We start from the raw sequence: 24,791 nt of genomic DNA, 5'->3' as shown, positions 1-24,791 counted from the left end.
CAACAGATTTGCTCTGCCAGGGAAAAGTGTGAGATACTCTTCCCGTTACACAGAATTTATTTGACTTTGATGTTTTGTTGTTATGCAAATGTGGCGCCGCTGGACAGGAGCAGGAGGGGATAGAGAAGAAGAGAAGTGTGGGGCCAAGGGGGGGACAATACAGAGAGAGACAAGGACAACAGCAGCAACAACAATTGCGACAACAATAGCAAAACAACAGAAACAAACGGGACTACATCAGTGGGCTACTTTCTAACCACATTATCTTGCTGCGTTTGCAACATGATGCGAAATTATGTTTGTACCTTTTTTGCGTGTACAGCAGGGGTATCCAGGGGTGAAAAATTTAAATGACGCAACTTTGCCACTTTGACGTTTTGTAAAAGTGCATCTCAGGTTTGTGATATATGGGTGAAAAAAACGCATTAGCATAGTAGAACTTATTCCCCAAATGAATTTACCAAAAATGACAACTTTATTCATTGTTTTGTTTGTCATAATATTATGACCTTCAAAATAAAACGTATTTTCCTGGAATATTCCAACTCTATACTACTAAAATGACATTATTTCACCTCATAATATTGCAAGTTCATTCTCTGTTTTTTTTCCTAACTATTTAAACCTTCTTCTTGTCATGTTTTTTCTTATAATTATGACTTTATTGCCATAATATTCTAACATATTCCTCAAACTAACTTTCCAAAAATGACAACTGTATTTGTTGTTCTGTCTGTTTGTTTTTTGTTATTACACCTTTTTTTTTTTTTTTTTAAAATAAGGTATTTCTCCTCTAATATTTCTGCTCTATGCTACAAAAGTGATGTTATTTTTCCTCATAATATTTTAAGCCTTAATATTTTAAGCCTATGAGTTTATTCTCATAAAATTGTCACTTTTTCTCTTGTTAAAATACAACTTTTTTTTTCTCTTAATATTTAGACTTTATTGTCATTTTTGCAGGTTTTTTTTTCCAATTATTTAAACCTTGTTCTTGTCATTTTTCCCCTCGTAATTATGATTTTATTCCCACAATATTTTGACATTATTTCCATATTATAACTTTCCCCCCAACCTAATTTAAGAAAAACTTTTTTTGGCTTCTCATAATGTTACAACTTTAAAAAAAAAATACATATTTTTTCTTTAATATTTCAACTCTGTGCAACCAAAATAACATTGTTTTTCCTCATAATATTAGCATTCTGTTGTCCTAAAAAAAAATCTCATTAGAATACAACTTTTTCCTCTTGTGAAATTACAGCTGTGTTTTTTCACATTTTTGCTGCTTTTTTTTAAATTTTCCAATTATTTAAACCTTCTTCTTGTAATTTGTTCTCTAACAATATTATGACTTTATTGCCGTGCTATTTTGACTTTATTCCCATAATATTCTAACTTTTCCCCAACCTAATTTGTCTCATAATATTATAGTTTCTTTATTATTTAAACTCTTTCCTACTAAAATGACATGATTTTCCCTCATAATATTCAGAGTTTATTCTCGTAAAATTTTGACTTTTTTTCTAGTTAGAATACGACCTTTTCCTCGTAATATTTTGACTTTATTTTCGTAAAATTAAAGCTGTTTTTTTCTCATTTCTGATGTGTTTTTTTTTCCAGCTGTTTCAACTTTCTTCTTGAACATTTTTTTCCCGTAATTGCGACTTTATTCCCATACTTTTATACTGTAGAACTATATTTTATACTGTTTCTCATAATTTAAAAAAACATATTTTCTTTGTTATTTCAACTCTGTGCTACTAAAATGACATTATTTTTCCTCCATTATTTAGCCATTATTGTTCTCCTTAGATTACAACTTGTTTCTCCTCGTATTTTGACTTTGTTCTTGTAAAATAATTGTTAAAATAAGCACTTTTGACACCCCTGGTTTCCCGTTATCCTTCAGAAGTAGAGCAGAATTCAACCATAAATGAACAGAAACGCAGTCCAAAAGTTGAACAACAATTTCAGAAGTTGCTCTCTCGTCTTGCAGTCCATATTTTTGTGTGTAAACTACGCAGGGAGCTTGTTTACAGCGTGCATTAAGACACCACGTTCATTCCTCTGAGTGACTCGGTGGGTGCTGCTGTTTTGGTTAGCAAAGGAGTTAGCCATGACATTCTCCTGGGCTCATTGCGGGCCGGGAGAGGGAGAGGGAGAGGGAATCAAACCCAATTCCATCACAAATGTGGTACTCAAAGGTAAAATAACCTCCACAACCTCGACTGCTGTAAGTTCCTACTTGTACGACTTATTTTTGCAGTTCTACATTTTAAAAAACTCAACCCCTGAAGCCAGTTTGGCATAGCACGGTGAAATTCAGTGGGCACGTCTTTCATGAGTAGGTGCACCAAAAACTCTCAAGAAACCATGCTGTCAAACGGACAGCAAGTCGGCCATCTTGGTTTCACGTGGCTGTTTTCTGGGAATTTTTATGCCATTTTCTAGGCGTGTTGCAAAAACCTACTCGTCATAGAAAATTGTGTGGATTGCTACCAAAATTGATCCAGGGATACTAGACAGATTAGCGAAGATGGATTATGAAGGAATTTAGCTTTCATCAAACCGCGTGGGCGGGGCATGTCGGCGAAGTCTGCCTTGCCAAAATATTTGGTCAGATTTTGACCAACAATGAAAGACAAGCAACATTCGGAAAACACGGCATTGGCTTCCTTCATTGATGAGTCGGCGTGTCTGACGTGCAGAGGAAGAAAACTTGATAAAAGGCCTCGCTGCGTAGGTCAGCCTGAGGATGTCATTTCCATTCCCAGCCTCCTCTCGCAGGCCACAACACCCATGGCTTTGAATCAGGATGCTCTTAACGTGCCCACATTGAGAAAACATCACACTTTCAGAGCTGTACTTTCCAGACTGGATAAGGAGGACATCCCATTCCCGTCCGCTCACCTCTCCGTGTCTGTGGCGGGCCAGGCGGCCATCTGCATCAAACTCCCGCAGCACGTCTTTCACCTTCAGGCTGCAATCTGGAAGAGGTCACACAAGGACGGGGGGGGGAGGAAGATGTACCAGGAAGATTACATGACGACAACACGTGACAAGGTACACCAGAGAAGGAAGTTTGATCGAATCTGACTACAAACTAACGATATGTTAATTGAGTCATCTTCATTTATTGTGAAAGATTCTTTTTAGACAGGAAAGTCCTGGATAGACATTCAATAAATAAATAATGTGAAATGTACCAAGCAATTTTTAAAATATAAAAATATTATTATTATAACTACTTCTTATTATTTAAAAAATATTCTAATAATACCAACTAGACATTTAAAATAAATATAAGTAAACAAATAATAAACAATAAAAAATAATGATAAAATGTGGAATTTACACAAAAAACTATAATAATTAAAATATATATTTAAATAAATAAATAATAGAAATAAAATGTGAAATTTACAAAGGAAATTAAAAATCTATAAAATATTTTATCATAAAAAAAACAAGGAAATTATGTGGAATGCACAGAATAATTTTTAAAATAAAAAAGTATTATCATATCATTATTATCAAAATAACAAATATAATAAGTAAATACATTTTAATGATAATAAAAATATAAAATAATGTGAAATGTACTAAAAATATAATCAATACATTTTAATGAATTAAAATAAAATAAAACAATAATAATATGCATAAAATAAATACAATTTGAATAAAATAATGTGCATCATTATTATTAAAATAAAAATAATAATAATAATACCAATTATACATATAAAATAATAATAAAAGAAAGAAATATAAAATAATGTAAAATTTACTAAAATATAACAAGTCAAAAAATATTTTCATTAATTGAAATAAAAGAAAATAAATAGAATAATGTAAAATTTACAAAAAAAATACAAAATATCCTATTTTAATTTAAAAAAGAAACTCATATAATACTAATAACTAAAATAAATAATAAATATATTACTAACAAAATAAAAAATATAAAATAATGTGAAACTTATTAACAAATAAAACAATTCAAAAGATATATTGCAATTTCATATTTGATAATAATACAAATAAAATACATATAATAAAAGAATAAAGAATAAAATAATGCAAAACTAACAACAAAATGACATTTAGAAACATGAAATATTTCATTTAAGCGGGCATTCTTACCATCTGGGGAAAACGTCGCACAAATCAGCAAATCTCCCACAAATACATGACAACACATCAAGTCTGCCGGAGAAGAAGACGTGGCAGGAGGGATCGGTATTGCCAGTTTGCCAAATGTATTTAGCGGGTATTCAAATTCGACAATTAACGTCATTCTTCCCCCCACGCAGCCACAAAAAGATTGCGGTCGCCTGCTTCAGCTTCCATCTTAAAGGTTTAAGAAAAGTCACTTGGAAAAGTTGCTATGTGACCTGTCGGCTGCAGTTTTCCCATTTCCGCTTTAGCCTCTCGCCTCTACAACGCTAACAAAGTCCCCCCTAATGGACCCAGTTCTTCACTAAAAGGCATCTGTGGGTGTTCCGTGCTCTCAGACGAGATATGAGACATCAAGAGTGATGCAGGAGAGTGGGTGGAAGTGGAGGGTGAGGTGTGGAACACCTACTGTACTCACATTCAATGTACTGCTGGAGCTGGATGAAGTCCACCGGGTTGAGTTCCTTCACCTCGGCGCTGGCGGGGGCGGACATGTTGCCAGAGCTCGGCCGAGAGACGGCGGCGAGACGAAGCGGCGGAGATGAGAGACGAGGTGGGCGGGCGGGCAGGCGGGCGCGTTGGCTTGCTCCCGATGCCAACGAGGACAACAAAGTTAAAGACTTCTTACAACCTGCAAGCAGAAGCACCGCCGCAATATTAGCAACCCTTTCTGGCAGTTCCCTTCATGTTTCTGGAACACCCCCGCTTCTAGCAAGCCAATATCTTTCATAAGCTGCCTAACACATCACAGCACATCATAGCATCCATGCAAACCGGGCCTAAGCTTGCATGACAGTTAAGAAGGTTAAAGTGGGACTTAAAACATTGCCTGTACACTTTTAGGGTGGATGGATGGATGGTTGGGCGAAGCTGTTCCCAGTCGGGATTTTGTGGAGCATCGCTGCGGAATAGATAATCGGAGGTTCCATGGTATTGTAAGGTGATGCCTTGTGTACTTCCATGGTCACTGGTAGTAGTAATGAGTTGTGATTCAAGTAGTAGTAGTAGTAAAGTATGTCAGGCTAAAAGTGAAACTTTGGACTCTTGGGAGTTGATGAGCCAGAAATAATTTTCCACTCACTGGCCTATAAAATAAGGCATTTGGCGTGACTGCGTGATATTTTCGGCTGAGGACTTTTAACGGGGACCCCCGCCCCCCAACTCCCCAGCCAACCAGCAGAGTGTTTTGAGACTGAAACGTCAAACAAGGTCTCACGTGGGCACGCAAATTTAGAGAGGAGATCCCCGAGTGGCAGGAAGACTAACAAAGGCGAAATGTCATTCATCACCGAGGAGGCGGCGAGCAGGAAGTTGACGACTAAAGCTTTGGCTGGCGGGTTGACGGAGAAAACGCAAATAAAAGGTTTGCTCTCGGCTTAAGTCCCTCCCAAAGGTCAGCAGCGTTGCCTGGCAGGACCTGGAAAAAGCATCGACGGCCACGTGACGGGGAAGCGTGAAAAAGGATCGATAACCGTGAAAGCCAGTCGGTCATCTGAAAACACGACCATCGCTCTCTTCCCGCAATATTCCCTCCTGCCTCTTCAAGTAACTTTTAGTGCAATCACTTCCTGACAGACTTGAGAGCTGGAAAAAGCATCCCGGAGTGGGACAAACAGCAAAACAACGAACAACGGCGCCGTCTGAAGGGGCTTAGTGAAACGGATATGAATATTTCATTCAGCCGCTTGCAGGAATGTTGTTAATACGCATCACGTGACCACTCGGACCTGCTAATATGATGAGAGAGGGGATTTAAAGGTCCCATTTAGCGCTCAAGTGACTTTTTAATGATGTAACAGTAATATGTGTTTATGAGCACCAAATGGGATCAAAACCTATCATCTCCTCACTTGTTTGCTTTACTTTGGAGAGAAGAGGCGCTCAAACGCCCTTGTTTCGCTTTTCCGCATGGACGCCATACTAAAAATGTAACGGCCCTCCTTAAAACCGCCAGTGACCTTCTCACTGCTGCTGATTCTGGCTTGGTCTCCATCCTCATCCTTTCTGACACGAGGGCGACCTTTGACTCCATTTTACACCCCATAATTAGAATTACTATCTTTTTCATGTACTGCAATGTTGACAATGTGAATACCCAAAAAATCTAAGCCTACTACGCCCACCCCTTGACGGAGGACAGCTTTGTAAAAAAAAAAAAAAAAAAAAAAAAATCAGGCTTCACACCACGTCTTAAAATACATCCCAGATTTCTGCCAAGTGTCAGTCAGCTACAGACGTGGGAGGCGTAAGGTGGATCATTTTGTTTGTATCCAGCGATGATGATGCTGTTCAAATGCGTAATGAGTGTAATGTTAGCACTTTACCATCACATACATAGCTAAAATAAATAAAATGCTAACGTGCTAAAGTGCTAAACACAGCTCATTAGCATTAAAGCTACACACACAAAAAGATGTGTTGCCTTACGACAGGGCACACGAAAAGCACTTTTTTTTAAATTGGCACCTCTGACACTTTATTATTATCATTATGTTTTATATCATTTTAAATAAAATTTTTAAAAAAGTAGATTACCGCGATTGGCTGGCGACCAGTCCAGGGTGTACCCCGCCTGTCGCCCGAAGTCAGCTGGGATAGGCTCCAGCATGCCCCCGCGACCCTAATGAAGGATGAAGCGGTATAGAAAATGGATGGATGGATGAAAAAGTAGAATATGGACCCTCGCCAAAAAGCTCACCTGAAGATGATGTTTGGCAAAAAACTGGCCAAAAAAATCAGCGTCCACGTGTGGATGAAAATCATGTAAAAATATGCTTAAATATAATTATATATAATAAAATAAAATAAATATATGTAATTATTATTATGATATATAATATAATTCCATATAATAAATATAAAATACAGATAATTCATATTATATATCCAGTAGACGCCCCTACAACGTAAATAGTCCGTTCCGAGAACGTTTACGTTATAGGGTATTTATGTTATACGAAGCGTAAAATACATGTAAATAGCCTAATCCGTTCCAAGATCTTCCCAAACTCACCCCTTTGGCCCTTGAAAATATTCAAAGTCCACCAAATATGTTGGGAAAATATAAGAAAACGTTAGCATAAACATAGTAGAGTAACATTCCAATATAAAATAAGGTAATAAATAAGTTTACTGTAAATGAATAAAACTGAAAAACAAAAACAATCAACTAGTTTAAGGGCGACTACGAGGAAGGGAGGTTGAAGGGAGAAGCCTGTCTCTCACACAAACTCACGTACGCGCTGGATAAGTCAGCCAATGAGATGAGAGCGTAGGCGGTGCCCCGAAAATCAGCCAATGAGAGCGTGAAGCGTCAGAAGGCGTCACCAAGTGTACTCTGTTAGTCATGGAAAATGTTTCCCTCTCTGTCGCGCGAGCTATTCAAATCGAATTTCTGAACTTGTACAGACTTGACGCTTTACGTTATATGGAATTTCTTACGTAATACGATGCAAAAACTTTACATAAATAGATATTATATAAAATATATCATACATTACAAAATATATCCATCCATGTTATCCTAATTAGGGTTGCGGGGTACACTGGAGCCTATCCCAGCTGACTTCAGGCGAGATTGTAACATTTAGATAATAATAAAAAGAATATATCATATAAACAATTAGAATATATACAAATATCCCTGTACATGTCTTGTTTTGGCCCCCGAAACACTGGGGGCCAGTTTCTTATGTGGATTATTTTATGTATATTTTTTATTTGATATACTTTACTTTATATATTTTATAATTCTATACACACACACACACACATTATATATATACATAATATAAGCATAAAAAATATATCAAATAAATGTACATATATATATTATATTACATCTTATTAATAAACCAAATAATGGATAAAACAATACAAAAAGAATATATAATATACAAAAATGAAATAAATATAAATACCTCAGTACACGTGTTTGTTTTGACATTGAGGTCCAGGCTTTGTGCCGCAGCCACGAGTGGTTCTTCCAAACAGCAGTCTTACGTCTAAGCGGGTCTTTAATATTCACCCCCCCACGTTCACCAAGCACGACGTTACATATAAAAACCTCCACGACGACAGCCTGCTGTTGTGTGTTCTACTTTAACAGCACTCACTGGAGCACAGACCTCCGCCAAGGCCTAACCAATCAGCAGCAAAGGGACGGAGCGTCCGCCGTGGTGTCCCTGCTATGTCGCATACTCAAGTGGCTGGCGTCCCACCAATAATTTCCACCATAAAAATGTCACCGTTGCATGTAAACGGCCATAAAAGAAGCTCTTTCCAATAAGGTGCACTCGGGGATGACCTTTCTTTTTTTTTTTCCACGCCGTGTTTGTGCGAGCGTGCTGTAAACGCCCACGCCTCTTGACGAGGAAGTCCGCCGTTGTGCAACCCTCAAACGCTACTTTTTATTTGAATAGACTTTTTTCCTCCCCCACCCCCCCACCCGGAGCGTGTGCAGATAGCGGCGGGGGCGGCGAGACGGAGGACACGCTGGGTTGCTATGGAGCGTGTTTCCCTCCATTAGCAGCTGACTAACACGGAGGAGGAGGAGGCGGAGGCTCAGAGCGGAAAGACAAAGAGAGAGAGAAAAAAAAAATAAGGGGAGAGCCCGAGAAGTCTTCCCCGTGTTGCTTCGCCTACTCCTCCGCCCACGCCACCGCCCACCTCGTGTGACCTTTCAAGCAACCGGGAGGCTGGGCCCGGCATTCAACACGCAGATGCGACGCTGTGAGTCACGGCGCTGCCTCGCTACTTTTTTTACATGCGGCAAGCTAACTATGAGGGGAACTAGCAGCGAAACCGCGCGCGCACCACCGCTTCCTGTCTTATCATGAACGTCACAAGCGCAAAAACTCAGCAAAAGCGCGTTATTTTGCCCCCACGTTCTTTGCGTACGGGCGACATTGTTCCCACGCAGCGCTGCGGAAAGGCTGTAATGTGCGTGCCGGGCCACTAGTTGGCGATGCCACTTTGTACAGAAACACCACCCACGTGCACATGCGCGGCCAGGTTGCACCCAAAACTGCCTTGAAGAGTGTTTACCAGCGTGTATGTTGCTTTAAAAAGTCATTCATGGCAGCGTTTTGCTGCACAACACACATGCGCTTTCAGGCTGTTGGCAGTTGTCTCATTCAACGCCAGAGACGGTTTTAGAAACCCCACGCCCCATCCCAGCAACGTATTGAAATGTCCGTTACATTTTTTTGCGCGAGAGGCAAAAAGAGGTGATGACTCAACTCCCCACCAATGCATTTTCACCTCAGGGCAATTTTAAGCCATAAAAACGACCACAAGGTGGCAGCCGTGCGTTTGGTAAGAGCTCGGCAAACGCATGACAGGAAGGAGGAAGGGAGAGAGCGTGGAGGAGAATTTTAACGCATGCACGCGCACACACACACGTGCACACACAGTTTAGTTCCAAATGTGGAAACTGTAAATAGTTCATGGTGTTAAATTTGAAAATAAATTGTTATTTCGGTGTAAAACAACGCCTTTTTTGTGTTATGTTGTGGTATAGTTGTTTATATATTTGAGCTGTCACAAAAGCAAAATGTTTGTGTCAAAGTGAAAGTTATGCTTGAAATGTTTCTTTTCACAAAAAGCTGGTTTTCTCCCTTTTTTAGTCAGGAACTGAAATTTCCCTGAAACTTTCCTACGTTCTACTGCTGATTACGAAAGAATGGAAAAATGTAGAAACGAACTTGTTTTTTCTGATGAAAGATGGGAGTCTAATCTTTCTTTTGGTAGGTTCCGTCCGTGTTTATGGAGCCATTGAACACAATATTCTGTGTGGCTTGAAAGATCAGTCAAAATAGTCTGAAATGCCTGGTACCGAAGCGGTTGTCTTTTGAAAAATGGCTGGGATTGAATGAGTTACGAAAGGTCAACAAACCCCACTTGCACGCGTTATTGACGCAAATTTCCTTTAGCGGTACTTTTTTTTTTTTGACACGCGAATAACGTGCGCACATCCTGTTTTTCGGTCGGCCCACACCGTAGTCTGAGGGGCCGCAGTGGGTGACTGTTTTTTTGCTTTGTTTAGTTGTTGTTGTTTTTTTAGATGCGAGCCGTCTCTCGGCTGATTTTTTTGCTTTGAACTGCGAGCTAAAATTTGCGTTACGAGCTGCTAGCTACCGGCAGGCATAGTCGAGGACAGCTATTTGGGGGCTTGTGTCAATGTGACAATGACTGAAGACGAGAATGGATGTAAATAGCATTAGCTGCCCAGCGTTAGCTAGTCACGGGGAAATATGAGCAAAACATACATACATTATAGCACGGTGGCCTAGTGGTTAGCATGTTAGCATGAGATCTAATCTCCTCTAAATTGTCCATAGGTATGAATTGTTTGTCCATATGGCCACCAGTCCAGGGTTTACACCCGAAGTAAGCTGGGATAGGCTCCAGCATACCCCCGCGACCCTAGTGAGGATAGAAGCAGCATAGAAGATGGATGGATGGTAAAACTAAGACAGGAGCAACATCAAATTAAAAGCACGAAACGAACACAGGAGCCACCATCCACCAGTACCAGCCTGGACTTTGTTGTTCTGATTGTACGGAATAATTAGCGTACCTTGAATATAGCAGGTGAACGCATGAACTAGCAAAGAGGGGGTAGGATTCAATAAGCTCTGCTTCTTCCTTCTCCTTTCCGACATGTGGAATTGTGAAATGTATCATGAAGCATTCAATGTAAACTTCAATTTGTCTTTATTTATTTATTTAGATATGTAGCGAAGCCTCTTTTTTTTTTTAAGCCGTCCTCAGTCAAGTGGTGTGCATAGTAGAGATTTATTAGTTATTCATAACAATAATAATATTTTTTTAACTTATAAGTGGTTGCTAGTCCTGGCCAAATTTGGTATAATTTGTCTTTTTTTTTTTTTTACATTTGTAGTGAAGCCTTTACAGTTCGCTTTTAACTATTTTTTTTTTTAGATGTGTAGCGAAGCCTGTTATGACATTTTTTAATTTTTTTTTTTAACAAAACCATCTAGTGGTAGGTGTACACACGAGGCGGGTCAGAGGTGGTATCATGTCCACGAGGACACAGTCTGACAGACTTTTACCACGGCTGGCGCTCATAAAAACATCACTTTTAACGACAGCTTTAAAAAGCCACTTTTGCGTATTTATGCGGTGCAACTCGGCTAATAATCAAGCCGAAGCTTTTGTGTGTGCTGCTTTAATGTGCGTCCATCACGCCCGTGCTTTGCGGTACTACGCAAACACTGCAGGGTACAAAGATCCTTCAAGTCCAGTATCAGCCGGTCAATTATGTGGACCTTTCCAGCCCACATTCACAAAGCACATTTGTGGAGAACGCTTCCAAGATCGCTCCTCAGGCTTCCGCACGTTGCTGCTAAAACTGGAAAAAAAACAACCTCCCCACAGGCCAGTGAACGCAGCGTTGAAATAACACAAAAGCAGCAAAAGAGTCACGGCGCTGTGAATCACAGATTTCTTGGAAAAAGAGAGAAAAAAACTGACACAGGAGGAGGAGGAATGTTCAGCCGCCCATCAGTCAAGACTGCGATGTGGCTTACATAAGAGCTTCTCGTGGGGGCCGCCTTCTGCAGCATTCCAAATTAAAAAAAACAAAAAAAAAACAACCTGTTCACACTCGCCGCTGAAGAGACACTTTGCTTTTATGGCGGCGAGCGCATGCACGAGTCTCTCTCGGCGCAGCCCGCCCACGGATCGATGTGCAGCAGGAAGTGAAATGCAACCTGAGTGCTCGTCTTTGGCAGGAAAATAAAACGTGCACTAAAAGTATTGGGACGCCTGAGGGAAAAGTGGACTTTGGGCGCTACCTGTTCGCTATCGTTCACATTAACGCATTGCATAACGCACCCGGTCTGCCGGGGAATAAGAACACGTAGCAGGAGAGATCACTGTTGACAACCCCTACAGATACTCGACAAATCCAGTGAAAGGCTTTTGCACTCTCAAAAATATAATAATAATTATACAAATAAAACAATGTGAAATTATATATTTTAATTCAACTAAAAGTAAATAAATAAATAACACAAGTAATATAAAATAAATATAATTTTAAAAATAGTGACATTTCCACAAAAAATTCCATTAAAATAAAAGAAAATTAATAAATATCATACAAATACAATAATAAATATAATAAAATAAATAAATATTGCAATTGATAAAAATATAAAAAAATTTAAAAACTTTAATAAATCTAAATAATTTAAAAATAAATTTATCTAAATGTAATACAAATAATAAACTATAATATAAAATATAATAAAAATACATAATTTGCTATTTTTATTTCAATAAAAGAAACACAGATATATGAATACAATAATAAATATAATTTAAAAATAATAAAATATGAAATTTACAAAAAAATTAAAAACTATTTTAATTGCTCAAAATCAAAGAAAATTAATAAATATAATTTAAAAAATAAATGAAATACAAAGTAAATACAAAGTAAAAATAAACGATTTGCTAAAAAAAATATAATATAAACACAATAACAAAATAAAAAAATATGAAATTTACTAAAAAAGAAAATTAAAAACTATTTTAATTAATCAAAATAAAAAAATAAATATAATTCTACAAATAAAGCAATAAATATAGTAAAAGAAAAATTATAAAATATTGTGAAATTTACTAAAAATCTATATTTTATTTAATTAAAAAACACAAAGAATAAATATAGTAATAAAAGAAAATATAATAAAAATAATGTGAAATTTACAAAAAACTAAAACAATCCCAAAAAATTTAATTAAAATAAAAGAAAATAATTGTATATACAATTAAATAAAAACATGAATAAATCTAATAATAAAAGAAAAAACACAATAAAATAATGTGAAATTGACAAAAATATGCAAATGTATTTTCAATGAAACATGAAATACTTTAAACAGGCAATCTTGCCATTACCAAATAATCAGATCCCTCCAGATACTCTTAAAAGAAAAAAAAAATCCGGTCAAAAGACTCAGACAAGGCACACATCGCTCTTCTCAACGAGCAGTGGGTGCTGCTGTGGGCCCCTCCCCCGTCTGAAAGCACTCACAGAAGACAAGTTCTTTAAACGTCTCCTCGTATTTCTTTTTGCAAATGTGCCACAGCCAGTTATGCAAATTTGACCGATACGTCGTTGCTAAATGTTAAATGTCAAAATATTGCAGCGCAAACGGTAACAGAGGCCAGGAGCACGGCCGTGTCTAATATTTTGACCCTCTCCTGTAGCCAACCAAAATATTAGAAACAACTCTCTCTCTTTCTCTCTGCATAGAGTTGAATAATGTCATTATTATTGTTGTTATACCTGAATGATGCATTCATGAACACGAGCACTAATGAGGTAATGTTACATTTGGTGACTTTGGCCCGCTGGAGGAAGTGAAGGCTGAATAGCAGAAGTTACACGTCTTTGTCCTCGTTTGATGTGCGGCCAATCTGCATGCCTTTTTGACACATTTTTGCTGTTTTTCTTGGTTTCATTTCATGTCTACAATGTGCTGCGGGCAGCACTTTGGACACCCCCCTGCCGTGAGCGACCGCAACTCTCATCGACTATTCAGCTTGTTAAGACAACGTATGTTGTGTTTTTTACGCGAGAGGCTGACAGTGGTGGTGGTGATGATGATACAGCTCCCCACCGATGTATGGTGCAGCTCCCCACCGATGTATGGTGCAGCTCCCCGCCTATGTATGGTGCAGCTCCCCACCTATGTATGGTGCAGCTCCCCACCTATGTATGGTGCAGCTCCCCACCGATGTATGGTGCAGCTCCCCACCGATGTATGGTGCAGCTCCCCACCGATGTATGGTGCAGCTCCCCACCGATGTATGGTGCAGCGCCCCACCGATGTATGGTGCAGCTCCCCACCGATGTATGGTGCAGCTCCCCACCGATGTATGGTGCAGCTCCCCACCGATGTATGGTGCAGCTCCCCACCGATGTATGGTGCAGCTCCCCACCGATGTATGGTGCAGCCGCCCACCGATGTATGGTGCAGCTCCCCACCGATGTATGGTGCAGCGCCCCACCGATGGATGGTGCAGCTCCCCACCGATGGATGGTGCAGCTCCCCACCGATGTATGGTGCAGCTCCCCACCGATGTATGGTGCAGCTCCCCACCTATGTATGGTGCAGCTCCCCACCGATGTATGGTGCAGCTCCCCACCGATGTATGGTGCAGCTCCCCACCGATGTATGGTGCGGCGCCCCACCGATGTATGGTGCAGCTCCCTACCGATGTATGGTGCTTCAGAGCAATTTCAATGCCATAAAAACGACTACTATCTGGCAGAAGTGCATTTGATAAGCGCTCGGCAGGGAGCAGGAGCGGGCCAAGAAACACACGACAGGAAGATGAAGTGGAAGAGTGTGGGGGAGTGTAGCGCGCAGAAGGTTACGCATTGGGGGGACATTTTAATGCACACACACACACACGTACGTGCAAACGCAACATGCGCACGCAAACACATGCACACACATAGTTCCAGTTGCAAACGTGAAAACTGTAAATAGTTCCTGGTGTTATATTTGTCAATAAATTGTAATTTGGATGTAAAACAAGCCCTTTTTCGTGTTGTTTGTGTTGGTATAGTTGTTTAGATATTTGCGCTGTCACAAAAGCATGAAATTTGTGTCCAAATGAGTTATGCTTGAAATGTATCTTTTCACAAGAAGCTGGTTTTCTCCCTTTTTTATTTTAGTCTGGAACTGATATTTTCCTGAAACTTACCAACGTTCTACTGCTGGTTACTAAAGAACGGAAAAAGGCAGAAACAAACTTTTTTTTCTGAGGACAGACGGGAGTGTAATCTTTCTTTCGGTATGTTGCATGTGTATAAAGCCATAGAACATAATAATTTGTGTGCCTTGAAAGATCAGTCAAAATCGCCTAAAATGAGCGTTTGTCTTGTGAAAAATGGCTGGAATTGAATGAGTTAAAGAGAGAAGGGGAGTTTTATTGTAGCTGGAAACATCCATCCATCCATTTTCGATGCCGTTTATCCTCATTTGGTTCGCGGGGGTATGCTGGAGCCTATCCCAGCTGACTTCAGGCGAGACCTATGGACAATTTAGAGTCGCCAATGAGCCTAACATGCATGTTTTTGGAAGACGCCCGATGGAGATTCCAACCCAAGTCTTCCCGATCTCCTGACTGTGTGGCATGCTAACCACTCGGCCACCGCGCGGCCTAGCTGGAAATCATCAAATGATTATTAGCATTTACATGATTATTCTGATTGTTATTACTACTGCAGCTGCTAAGCGTGCTTTCCTTCTTGACAGTAGAAGCTTGTATGACAGTCAGGGATGATGAAATGTGATGTGAAACGCTGCCTGTACACTTCAGTCAAGCTTTTATCACGGCCACCATCTGATTCCATGTACATTCTAATTAGTACAGTATATGCATATACTGTATATGTACAGTATATACTGTACTGTACATGCAACACGATATCTACTGTATACTGTATGTGCTCTAATACACGCTGTGCTCCTATTCGTCGTCGGGTGCACTTGAATAAATAAATGCAGCGCTTCCACTAAACGCCTCCTTTGGTGCCAATACTGGACTTGACTACCATGTCTATATACTTCCATACTTCATCCTGTAGTACACATTTCTCAACATTACTCTACTTCCTACTGTACTCAACACTTTCTATGACGCTACTATGTACACAACGGTACTTTCTACTACAATACTACGTACTGGAAGTAGTCTGCATTACTTTTAATAAGATTTACTCATCATTGCTTACTACTACAATACAATGTACTCAAGGGTACTTTTACTGCAATGGACTAGTTGTTACTATTACAGCGCTATGTACTCAACATTACTTTTACTACAGTACAATTTACTCATCATTACTGTTACCACAGTACTATGCACTCAATATTACTTTTATTAAAATACTATGTACTCTACATTCATTTTACTACAATACTATGTACTCTACATTACTTTTCCTACAACGCACTCATTACTTACTACAACAATACTATGTACTCATCATTACTGTTACTACAATACTATGCACTCAATATTACTTTTACTAAAATACTATGTACTCATCATTCATTTTACTACAATACTATGTACTCGTCATTACTTTTCCTACAACGCACTCTTTAATTATTACAACAATACTATGTACTCATCATTACTCTTACTACAATACTACTGTATGTACTCGCCATTAATTTACTACAGTACAATTTACTCATCATTACTGTTACCACAATACTATGTACTCATCATTACTTTTATTAAAATACTATGTACTCATCATTCATTTTACTACAATACTATGTACTCATCATTACTTTTACTGCAATACTATGTAGTCTACATTACTTTTACTACAATACTTTGTACTCATCACAATACTATATACTCATCATTACTTTTACTACAATACTAAGTACTCATCATTACTTTTACTGCAATACTATGTAGTCTACATGACTCTTACTACAATACTATGTACTCTACATTACTTTTACTACAATACAATGTACTCATCATTCATTTTACTACAATACTATGTACTCATCATTACTTTTACTGCAATACTATGTAGTCTACATTACCTTTACTACAATATGTACTCATCATTACTTTTACTGCAATACTATGTAGTCTACATGACTTTTACTACAACACAATGTACTCTACATTACTTTTACTACAATACTATGTACTCTACATGACTCCTACTACAATACTATGTAGTCTACATTACCTTTACTACAATACTATGTACTCTACATGACTCCTACTACAATACTATGTAGTCTACATTACTTTTACTACAATACTATGTACTCAACATTACTTACTAGTACAATATAAGGTACTCAACATGACTTTTACCAGAATGCACCTAACATTACTTGTAGTACAACACAGTGTCATCTGCAGAGCAGACTGTAGGTGGCATCTGTAAAGCTGACATTTACAGTGGAGTCCAAAGGGAAAATGCTACCCAAGTCAAAAGGTGCTAAATATTTACCCGAGGACAGTGAAGGTGTCGTTATAAGGAGATGACAGGAGGAGTAGTTCGGTGGATTTGCGTTAGCTATCGGGATAAGGCTGTAGTGTGTACTTTATGTACAGGCATGTATACGGTTCCCATATACATGCACTTGCACCACTAAAGAGTGCCTGGTAATCTCTGCAGTTGAGAGAGTAGGTAAAAGCCATTGTATGACGATGGCTTTCTTTTTTTTGGAATAAAAAAGAAGCAGCTGTAGAGTATGAAGATTTGCAGTTGGTCCAGTGAGTGAAGTGCTGCCGTCCTGTAAATAGTCCAGACCGGCACAAGTGTTCCTGCACATGTAACTTAATCAGCGGGACTGCTGGCAAAGGCAATGCAAACACGCTCGCTTTGCAAACGCAACCGGGAAGCGCGGAGAGACAACCAATAACAAGCAGAATGTGGGCAAGTCAGGCTGCATTGAGTGTTCGCTGCCGCCGCGCTGGCAACGATCTTCTTTCTCTTACCGGTGTAACGTCGCTCTGCTGCTGGCCGAGCCTGCCGGGCATGAAACCGAAGTGTTCGCCCGACTTTCCCGGCCCGGAGGAGGAGGTGGAGCAGGAGAACCGCGGAGCCAGTGAAGCGGAGGCGGGCTGAGAGAGTGACTCTTGTGGCCGGGCGAGCAGGCGCCGCCTCGGATCCTCCCCATCCGTCACCGCCCGCTGCTGCAAGTGCATGAGTGACACACACACACGCGCACGCACGCACGCACACACACACTCTGGAGAGAGAGAGAGAGAGAGAGAGAGAGAGAGAGAGAGAGAGAGAGAGAGAGAGAGAGAGAGAGACGTGCGCTTCGTTTCATTTCACACAACTTATTTTTATCCCTGCGTCACGTCCGACTCCCTGGAGAAGAAGAGCAGACGGATTTGTCCAAATGTGGCTGGCGAAAAGTTCACACAGCAACTCAATGTCGTGAAAAATGTGGGGTTTTGGTAATAAAACGGGTGAGCAATTCCATAAAAATGGCTGCAAAATGTAAAAAAATTCATGATTGACGTGTAAACACACACAAAACATAAAAAATATATATTGCATAATTCATATAAATGTGAATATTATGGCGCACTATGCGGGCCACATTGAGAAAAAAAACGATCTGAGATTTCGAGAATAAAGTCGTACATTTACGTAATATTACAAGAATAAAGTCGGAAATTGACAAGAATAAAGTCTTCAATTTAGGAGAAAAAACTTATTATGAAAATAATGTGGAACATTTACGAAGATAAAGTCACACATTTACACAAAAAAACTTGGAATATTACGGGAATAAAGTCGAACATTTACGCAAAGAAACTCGTGACATTACAGGAATGAAGTCAGAAATTGACCTGAAAAATTCCTAATATCACAAGAATAAAGTCGGAAATTTACGGGAATGACGTCGAACATTTACGGAAAAAACCCTCGTAAATATTTCCGACATAAAGTCGTGAATTGAAATGAATAAAGTCGTAAATTTACGAGAAAAAACTCATATTACGAAAATAAAGTCGAACATTTACGAGAATAAAGTCCTACATTTACACCAATAAACTTGTCATATTACGAGAATAACGTCGTAAATTTACAAGAAGAACATCTTATCACTAGAATGAAGTTGGAAATTTCTGAAAATAAAGTCGTCAATTTAGGAGAAAAAAGGCGTAATATTAAGAAAACAACAAATACACAAGAATAAGGTCGTAAATTTACGAGAAAAACTCGTGATACTGCTGTAAAAAGTAATATTAAGAGAATAAAGGCTTACTTTTACGTGAAAAAATTTTAATATTACAAGAATAAGGTCGTACATTTTGGAGAAAAAAGTCATAATATAAAATTGGAAATTTACAACAAAAAACTTAAATGTAAATTTATGACTTTATTCTCGTAATATTACGAGAATAAAGTCATAAATTTACAAGAATAAAATCGTATATTTACGCTAAAAAAGTCGTAAATGTACAACTGGGCTAATATTGCGAGAATAAAGTTGAAAATTTACGAAAATAAAGTCGTAAATTTCCGACTATATTCTCTTAATATGACAACTTTTTTACGAGAAGAAAATTTACAAGAAGGTCTTTGAAATCGCTGGACCTCACAAACCCAGCAGAAATGAAAAATTACAGCTGTAATTTTAGGAGAATAAAGTCAAAATATTAAGAGAAAAAAGTAGCAATTGTAGGAGAATAAACATGAAATATTATGAGGAAAAATAATGTCATTTTAGTAGCATGGAGTTGAAATCTTAAAGAAAAAAAAGGAATTTTTGAAATGTCGGAATATTACGGGAATAAAACAAAACAAAAAGTCATTTTAGGAAAATTAAGTTGGGGAAAAAAAGTTATAATATTATGGCAATAAAGTCAAAATCTTATCGGAATAAAGTCATAATTACGAGAACATTCCCAAGAAGAACGGAAAAAAAACAGCTGTAATTTTACAAGAATAAAAGCAAAATATTAAGAGAGAAAAAGTCCCAATTTTACAAGGCTAAACCAAGGAAAAAGTGTCATTTTAGTAGCACAAAGTTGAAATATTAAAGAAAAAAGATGTAATTTTCTTCCAAGTCGTAACATTGAGATAAGCAAACAAAACAATAAAGTTTTTGGAAAATTAGATTGGGGGGGAAAGAAGGTATAAAGTCAAAATATCATGTGAATAAAGTCATAAGTACGAGAAGAACATTTGCAAGAATAAAAGGTGAAACAGTTGGAAAATTAAAACAGCATAAACAAAAAAAAAAACAAAGAACAAAGTCATAATACTACAAGATGAAAATTGACAAACATTATTAGAGAGGAAAGTGGAAATACTTGCAAAATGTCAACTAAAAACAGCAAAAACGGGAAGAAAAAAAGATCAAAACGTGAAGCTGAGTTGCAGTTTCTTCACTGAAATGTAAACGACTTCTTAGCATATCTACGTGTGTTGCTTTAACACAAGAGCTAGCTCACAGTTTCACATTACAGTACATGAACAACAAAACACAGCGTTTAGCAAATAGACTGTATTATTAGTACAATATTCAAAACGACTTCAATTAGCCAAATACATTGCGACCAGCCCCAACTACAAACACGGCAATGCTAACGCCGTAGGCTATTTATCAAAGCAGACGTGCTTAATGAGCTAGTTAGTTATTCTTCCCAACGATGGCACACAGCCGCATTCATAGCTCGTGTTATGCTGGAACTACTGAGATACAAAAATGCAACACGTTAGCTTGCTGTCTTTCGCTGCTACTTGACACGTGAGCCGTGTACTTACAGTGCCTGTCAACAAGGCTTTTTTTTGCTGGAGGCAGCCTCCTCATGTACTTCCTTCATGAACGACACAAGATGGTTGTAGCTGCCTGTGAAGTATCACGAGTGGTCAGTATCCAGCAGTGATAAGTAGGATTTCTTGTTAACAAATTTAATATTTTCACAGTTAGTGCATAGGGAACCCGTTTGTGACCTTGCAAATATGGTTTTTAACATTACTAGAGGCCTCTAGACATGAAAGAACACCCCTATTAACTAATATAGTGGACACAATATGACAAAATAAGACATATAAGACATAGAAAACCCGTTTATGACCTTGCAAATATGGTTTTTAACATTACTAGAGGCCTCTAGACATGAAAGAACACCCCTATTAACTAATATAGTGGACACAGTATGACAAAATAAGACATATAAGACATAGAAAACCTGTTTACAACCTTCTAAATCCGCTTTTTAACATGAAATAACATCCTTATAGTTGCCTTTACACTCCTATTACCTAATACAATAGACATAATACAAGAAAATAAAACAAACAGAAAACCTGTTTACAACCTTCTAAAATGTTTTTTTTAACATTATTAGACCTCTAGACATGAACCAATACCCCTATAGTCACCTTTACACTCCTATTACCCAACACAGTAGACATAAGAGAAAATAAGCCATATAAGACATAATAAACCTGTTTACGACCTTCTAAATATGTTTTTTAACATTATTAGAGCCCTCTAGACATGAACCAATACCCCATAGTCACCTTTACACTCCTATTACCCAACACAGTAGAGATAAGAGAAAATAGGCCATATAAGACATAATAAACCTGTTTACGACCTTCTAAATATGTTTTTTAACATTATTAGAGCCCTCTAGACATGAACCAATACCCCATAGTCACCTTTACACTCCTATTACCCAACATAGTAGACATAAGAGAAAATAGGCCATATAAGACATAATAAACCTGTTTACGACCTTCTAAATATGTTTTTTAACATTATTAGAGCCCTCTAGACATGAACCAATACCCCATAGTCACCTTTACACTCCTATTACCCAACATAGTAGACATAAGAGAAAATAAGCCATATAAGACATAATAAACCTGTTTACGACCTTCTAAATATGTTTTTTAACATTATTAGAGCCCTCTAGACATGAACCAATACCCCATAGTCACCTTTACACTCCTATTACCCAACATAGTAGACATAAGAGAAAATAGGCCATATAAGACATAATAAACCTGTTTACGACCTTCTAAATATGTTTTTTAACATTATTAGAGCCCTCTAGACATGAACCAATACCCCATAGTCACCTTTACACTCCTATTACCCAACATAGTAGACATAAGAGAAAATAAGCCATATAAGACATAATAAACCTGTTTACGACCTTCTAAATATGTTTTTTAACATTATTAGAGCCCTCTAGACATGAACCAATACCCCATAGTCACCTTTACACTCCTATTACCCAACATAGTAGACATAAGAGAAAATAAGCCATATAAGACAAATAAACCTGTTTACGACCTTCTAAATATGTTTTTTAACATTATTAGAGCCCTCTAGACATGAACCAATACCCCATAGTCACCTTTACACTCCTATTACCCAACATAGTAGACATAAGAGAAAATAAGCCATATAAGACATAATAAACCTGTTTACGACCTTCTAAATATGTTTTTTAACATTATTAGAGCCCTCTAGACATGAACCAATACCCCATAGTCACCTTTACACTCCTATTACCCAACATAGTAGACATAAGAGAAAATAAGCCATATAAGACAAATAAACCTGTTTACGACCTTCTAAATATGTTTTTTAACATTATTAGAGCCCTCTAGACATGAACCAATACCCCATAGTCACCTTTACACTCCTATTACCCAACATAGTAGACATAAGAGAAAATAAGCCATATAAGACATAATAAACCTGTTTACGACCTGTTTTTTTTTTAACATTATTAGAGCCCTCTAGACATGACCTAACACCACTATAGTCATCATTACACTGCTATTATAGTCCCAGTATAATAGACATAAGAGAAAATAAGACATAATATAGACTCATGCATGTTAGCATTGGGAGAGTTCCTTTTTTTTCTTTTATTTACTTCCTGTTTCTGTAAAGTACTGTACTTCCTGCGGTGGCTATCGTGTCATCAATATAACTTGTACTGACACCTAGTGACCAGTGTAGAATGCCGCATATCATCTGACTGCCTTACATTTTTTATTTCACTTCATTTAGGCATTTTTATGCTAGAATATGCTTCATTAGGCACAAAAGTACATGAAGTTTGCTTAAATATGCATATTTTCGGACCACAAAACCAGTGACAGCGTCCCGTAATGAGGTGCTGTGACAACAATAGAGCGTCTGTGTTGGCTGACATTCCAGCGGCCACAATGGGACACGGATTAGGCGGCACAATGAAGATGAGGATAATAGCCGTGGAAAACACGTGGCCTTCACACAAAGCAACAGCCAGACGTGTCGGGACGCGAGACTCGGAAACCTCCCGACTGAGTTTTGCGGTGAAAACTTTCCTTTGCTTTGACCTGAATGACGACTGCCCTGATTTAGTCTTTACATAATGTATGACGGCGTGCCCTGGGCAAAGAGCGCTCCCTGCTGGCCTCCCACGACATGCTGAGATCCAGAAACGGTTGTGAGCTTGCTATTTATAGGGGAAACCCACGACGCATGATGGGACGCTGCTCCAATGTTTGGCGACTCACTCACATTGTCCTGCTGTGTGGTTGTCGTCGTATTTCTCCCCTGCTGGCCGTCACTGGGGGAAAGGTAGCACAAAACCAAAGAAAAAGCAAAAACAGTAGCAGTTGGTCCTTTAGATCAGTGGTTCTCGACTGGTGGGTCGGAACCCAAAAGTGTCTCAGACAGCAGGTGAAAAGTTCCAAGATATGTACAAAATATACGACCCGTGTCCCGCTTCAAGGTAAATATCCCGTTTTGTGGTCTTCATTTGAATTTAAGCATGACTTGAATGCACGCAGTTATGATGTTCAAAATGCATCCATAAATTCCTCTATTTTGGAACCGTACGTACCGGTACGTCCATTACGGTTTCAAAAGATAACAGGCCGTTTAAAAAAAATAATAACAAAAATACATTTGCTTGGTTTGACTTCAATAAAAGTAGAAAAATATATAAATACATCTAAATAAATGAATAAATCATTTTAAAAACACTTAAGTGTAAAAAGAAATCGGTTTAAAGTATACAAGAGACAATAAATTAAAATAACAAGTGTAAAAAAAAATGGCCTGTTGATTTAAAAAAAAAAAAAAACACAAATGAATGACTTAAAATGTAAAAAAAATAAATTTAAATGACTTAAATAGGAGTAAGTAAAAGTAATAAAAAATAAAAATGTACAAATGTAATTAAAAATTATTTCAAATTGTAAATAACAATAATAAAAAATGACTGAAGTGTAAAAATAAATGAGTGTAAAAAATTGTAAAAATAAATATAAACAATTTTATATAAACAACTTAAGTGTAAAAAATAATTTAAATGACAAATAAAAGTTTAAAAAGGGACTTTAATAAAAATGTACAAAATATAATAAAAAAATACAAATTTTTAAAATAATATGAATAAAAATAAAATGACTTTAGTGTAAAATATAATAAACTAAAATATAAACAAAATTAAAAATGGCTTAAAGTGTAAGAAAAATAATTAAAATGACAAATAAAAATGTAAAAAAAAATTAAAATGACTTAAAAATGAACTAAATAAGTGTAAATAACTAAATAAAAAATAAAAATGATTTAAATTGGTGTATAAAATAGTAAAAAATAAATGCAAATAAAATGACTTAATGTGAATTTTTTTTGTAATTACTTAAATAAGTGTAAATTTAAAAAAAGACAAAAATGTACCAAATATAATAAAAATGATTTACAATTGTAAACAAAAACAAAAATGACCAAAGTGTCAAAAATAATACAAATAAAAATGAATTAAATGTGTAAATACAATAAAAAATAAAATTACTTAGTACAAAAAAACAGTAAATATACAAATAAAAATAACTTCAAAAAAAAAAAAAAGAAAGAAAGAAGTGTAAAAAAAAGAATTTAAATGACTACATAAAATGTACAAAGTATAAGTGTAAAAATAAAAATAAACATTTTTAAAGTGGGTCACGACTCACTAACCACTGGAAAACGTGGGTCCCAGGTTGAGACCATTTGGGAATGCCTGCTTCGGATGCCCGCTCGGCTTGAAGTCTG

The 24,791-nt window shown here is 37.4% G+C and overlaps 1 protein-coding gene across 1 annotated transcript in view; it reads right to left on the bottom strand.

Annotated features, from left to right (window-relative positions):
- The window catches only part of dgkaa (diacylglycerol kinase, alpha a), a 37,783-nt gene extending 19,848 nt beyond the window's left edge, over positions 1-17,935 (bottom strand). Inside the window, exons 1-3 of the mRNA XM_054771957.1 lie at positions 17,713-17,935; positions 4,601-4,813; positions 2,914-2,990 (exon numbers count right to left, since the gene is read on the bottom strand). Of these exons, the coding sequence (XP_054627932.1) occupies positions 2,914-2,990; positions 4,601-4,676 (153 nt within the window). The 5' untranslated portion in view covers positions 4,677-4,813; positions 17,713-17,935. The remainder of the gene's footprint in view (positions 1-2,913; positions 2,991-4,600; positions 4,814-17,712) is intronic.
- Positions 17,936-24,791: the final 6,856 nt, after the last annotated feature.

This window comes from Dunckerocampus dactyliophorus, chromosome 1, assembly GCF_027744805.1.
Source record: "Dunckerocampus dactyliophorus isolate RoL2022-P2 chromosome 1, RoL_Ddac_1.1, whole genome shotgun sequence".
NCBI lineage: Eukaryota > Metazoa > Chordata > Actinopteri > Syngnathiformes > Syngnathidae > Dunckerocampus > Dunckerocampus dactyliophorus.
Note: the sequence above shows the minus strand (reverse complement) of the source record. Positions and strands in the feature narration are given on the sequence as shown.